The 4,396-nt window shown below is 35.0% G+C and overlaps 1 gene segment (V, D, J or C); it reads left to right on the forward strand.

Annotated features, from left to right (window-relative positions):
* Nucleotides 1–1,768: 1,768 nt before the first annotated feature.
* On the forward strand, nt 1,769–2,340 carry LOC124090462 (T cell receptor alpha variable 13-1-like). The segment is given in 2 exon segments: nt 1,769–1,883; nt 2,045–2,340. Coding segments are annotated over 2 exon segments (348 nt in total).
* The last annotated feature ends 2,056 nt before the right edge of the window (nt 2,341–4,396 follow it).

Consider the following 4,396-nt stretch of genomic DNA (forward strand, 5'->3'; position numbering starts at 1 on the left):
TGAAACTCTAGGTAATTTAGTGAAACCCTATCTCAAAGTAAAAAAAAAAAAAATGTAAATCTGAGAAAGGGGAAATTCACCCAAGGAAGGATTTAATAATTCTATCATATGTTGAATGAGTGATAAAATAGAAGAATCTTAGAATAGAAACACACACACACACACACACATATATATACACACACATATATATAGTATATAAACACAACATATATTATATATAATATTTTATGTATGAACACATAGTATATATGATGTATACATAACATATTTTGTATATACACATATATATTTTGAGTTGAGGGTTTTCATCACAGCTGTACTTAATCTTTAAGCTTGTGAGAGGTGACCAAGTGATTAGATTTATTTTCTATAGATCTTGAGTACTAGTGAGTACACGTACAGGAAAGAGGCCTTGACTTCTGAAATGAGGTCATCTTCTTTGGGCAGAAACTATTGATTATGGTTAGTTCTTGAGGTCTGTTTCCCATTTGTACTATCCTATAGCAGACACAAGCAGTAGTTAGGCTTCCCTGGATAGAAACAATCAGAAAATATCAAATTAAAGCATATGAGAAAAGGTCTTTGGCAGAGGGAGATAACCCTAAAAATTTATACAACTGAAGGATTCTTATAATGTTTGGGGGAAAGAACTTTGTAGTGGAAAGTGGGAGAAAAATCATTGGTCAAGGCAGCAGAAATCCATGCCAGGAAGATTGGCTCATGATTTAGAGGAAATTCCAGTGAAGATATGTCAGTCATTGAATTTAAGGACATATAGTATGTTTTGGGAGCAGAAAATGAAAGCATATCAAGAATAAACTTACATGTCGTCATATATTTTGAATCTGTAGCCTGATGTTTTTTGAGAATCTCTACTCTTTCTTTCAGGACTTTGCAGAACACAACTCACATGGCAATATAAAGATTTCTTCAATCATTTCATATTTCTCATTGTAAATCAACCCCATCTATGGGTTGAACATTCCTAAAGGGTGGAATATTAATAGCTATAGAACTTATCTCCCTGCTTCCTTACTTTTGAACTTGATCATTAGTTTTTTTATCATCTTTGCTGAGGGAAGACACCATGGTTTGCTTGTTGGTACTGTCCATTTTTTTGAGTTGCAAGTCATGGGCAAGATCAGGCTTGGACTAGTCACTTGGAGAAAATATGCATTTTAATATTAATTGCATCAATATGCAATGAAATATCCAGTAGTCTTCTTTCTCTAATCCTTGGATTACACATTGCTTTAAGAAAAAGGTTGTCTTTGTAACAGAAAAATCTCAAAGGCAGATTTGGTTGAAAAGGAAAGTATTATATTTTTCCTTGTGAACATGAATCATGGTGCTTCCTTGATTTCAAACATGTAAACTGAGCCCATCATTGTATAAACACCAATAGCATCTACATTTTTCCAGTTTATTAAAAATGACCCAGTAGTGTGCACAAATATCAATATTGATATCTATATACTTATTTTGCATTCAATTTTTTATCTGAGACTTTCTTTATTATATATATTGCTGCATTTATGTGTCTGAATCACCCATGGGGAAAGAGAAGACCACTTAACCTGAGAGTTCAGTAGTTAGGGATGTGACCACAAGGTGGCAGTCTACCCCAGCTGGTGCAGAAAAAGTGGTGGGTTCATTGAAATGAACTCTGAAGAAAGAGGTTTATAGTAGAAGCTGAACCTTTTTCTTATTGGTTGAGTAGTCAATATGAGAAGCTGCTATAATTGTTAGAGACAGAAAGTAACAACCTGATAACAGAAATAGCTCTCCTGGCTAGATATATCAAGTCTATGGTCCAAAGGGAAGAACAATGAAGACATTGATTTATGCTTTATTTGTATTCTTGTGGCTGCATCTGAGCTGTGAGTTTAGGACTAGGGGATAATAGAGATTCTACTGGATGTTCTTTTGATGTCCAGGGAGAAGACTGGCTTTATTCAGAGCTCCTCCATATCCTGTAGAAAAAGAAAATTCTAGAGAGTAATAACCTGACAACCTTCTTGTTTTTCTTTTTCTTTCCCAGTGGTCAGCCAAGGAGAGAAGGTGGAGCAGCATCCTTCTACTCTGAGTGTCCAGGAGGGAGACAGCGCTGTTATCAACTGTAGTTATTCAGACGGTGCTTCAGCCTACTTCCCTTGGTATAAGCAAGAAGTTGGAAAAGGTCCCCAGCATATTATAGACATTCGTTCAAATAAGGAGATAAATCACATCCAAAGATTCATTGTTGTGTTGGATAAGAAAGCCAAACACTTCTCCCTGAACATCACAGCCACCCAACCTGGAGACTCAGCTGTCTACTTCTGTACAGCTGATGCATGATGCTTCCCAGACACCTGCAGCCTGTACTCAAACTTGTGACTGGGCTGAGCCTCACCTGCTTCCTTTTTGGCAAAGACCTTCTAGTGTTGCTTTTTCCACATTGTTTTTTTGCAAGTGGAAACTAGCCTATAGGCATTCAAAGTATATAATACATACAGTAGGTTCAAGATGACCCAGAGAAGGTCAGAACATTTTGTTAGCTGATTGTTACTTGATGGATTCCTATTTTTTCTATTTTATTGTACATATTTAAAGTACACAATGTGATGTTTTGATATACATATGCATTGTGAAAGTGAATGTAGGTGAAGTGATGTGAGATGAAGAGGGCAAGCTCTGGCACAGAACTTCATGCCCACTCTGGGCTCCTCATACCCAGGAACCCTCACATCTTCAGCAATCCTAAAGCTGCACATAATGGATTCTTCCAGGGAAATAATGATGCTTTGCTTTGCAAGCCAGGTTTTAAAGATGAATTAACATTTGCTATTTTGACTCGTCTTCTATAAATATCCCTTTAGTATCACAATCCTTTTCAGATATGGGCTACTGACTCTTTAGAAAATTATATTTGTTATTTTTCTGATTAGAAAACACTACATGCTAAACATAGAAAATATGTAAAATATAATATATGAAATTCCTTATTCTATACTCTGATAAGTGTTGCTGATATTTAGTCAAAGGTTACAATACAGTAGATAGATAGAATCATCACGTTTGGAGATGTAATATAAAATCTAAGGACTATAGTTAATAAGAGTATACTGTGCTAAATAGATTTTTAGCTGTACAAAAAATTATATAAGATGATAGATCTGTAAATTTGTTTCACTATATAACCACTTCATTACCTATGTGTATCCTATAATATCCTGTTGTAAATCTTGAATATACACAACAAAATTAACTTAAAGAAACATATTATTTCTTTCTACTTATTTATGTCTTTCTTGATAAAGTTCTATTGTTTTGAGATGATTAAATTTATTCCTAGACATTTATTTTTATTGCTTCCTTATAATTCTTTCTGGTGTGTATGAGAAAATTTTTACGTATATCTATTAACTACCTTATTAAACTCTTACTAGTAGATTACAGAAAGAATTTGGATTAATGGTGTATTTACTGATAGCTTTTACAGAGATTTCTGTTCTGATAGTCTTTGATGTGCTATTGTGCCAAGGCATGTGTGTTTCAAGGATCCTGGGTCAGTGTTTATCTTCTGTGTACTGTCTGCTTATGGAGACCCTCTGAATAAGTTTACTTAAAATCTTTAAAGTGAGTTATATTTTAATTCTTGTCATTTAAGTATGGAGAATGTCATGCTAGTTGCTAAATTCAACTGAGATTCAAATCCTTGTGCTTTATCCACTGATCTGGTAGTAAAGATTTCCTAATGAGTTCATTTCCATAAGATTCAGAGGCAGAATTTCTCTGGCATTGTTTTTGGATTACCAAACCTTCAGGGTTTAGGTCACATGATGGCTGATTAAATGAGAGGCCAGAAAAGGCAAACTGTTGGCATGTTGATGAAAGGGTTTATCATGTTAATTAAGTTTAAGAAAGTGTGGAGTATGTATGGTTTGGGAGTCACATGTGACTAGAAATGGTCAGTTCACAGCAAGACACATATGACTTTGTGTGGGGGAAGACTGCAGGCCCAGGAGAGCCAAGGGTAACCACGGTTCATAGACCACAGGGCTTCAGGGGTATCTCATATAGCAATAAATGGGCAAATGAATAGACAGACACTTTTTAAAAGAAGAGGTAATAATAGCCAATAATTATATATGAAAAAATATAAACACCTTTAACTCTCAGGGAAATGGAATTCAAAACTACATTGACATTCCATCTCACCCTAGTCAGGATGGCAATCATCAAGATTATAAAAACAAATCCTAGTGGCTCAGGAGGCAGAGGTAGGAGGGTTGCTAGTTCAAAACCAGTCTTAGCAAATTAGAGAGGCTCTAAGCAACTTAGTGAGACCCTATTTCAAAATAAAAAAATATAAAAAATAATTTTAAAGAAAGGGGTGGGAATGTGGTTACGC

Source organism: Marmota monax, unplaced genomic scaffold (genome assembly GCF_021218885.2).
Source record: "Marmota monax isolate L192 unplaced genomic scaffold, Marmota_monax_Labrador192_F-V1.1 WCK01_AAM20220418_F8-fsc00017, whole genome shotgun sequence".
NCBI classification, from domain to species: domain Eukaryota; kingdom Metazoa; phylum Chordata; class Mammalia; order Rodentia; family Sciuridae; genus Marmota; species Marmota monax.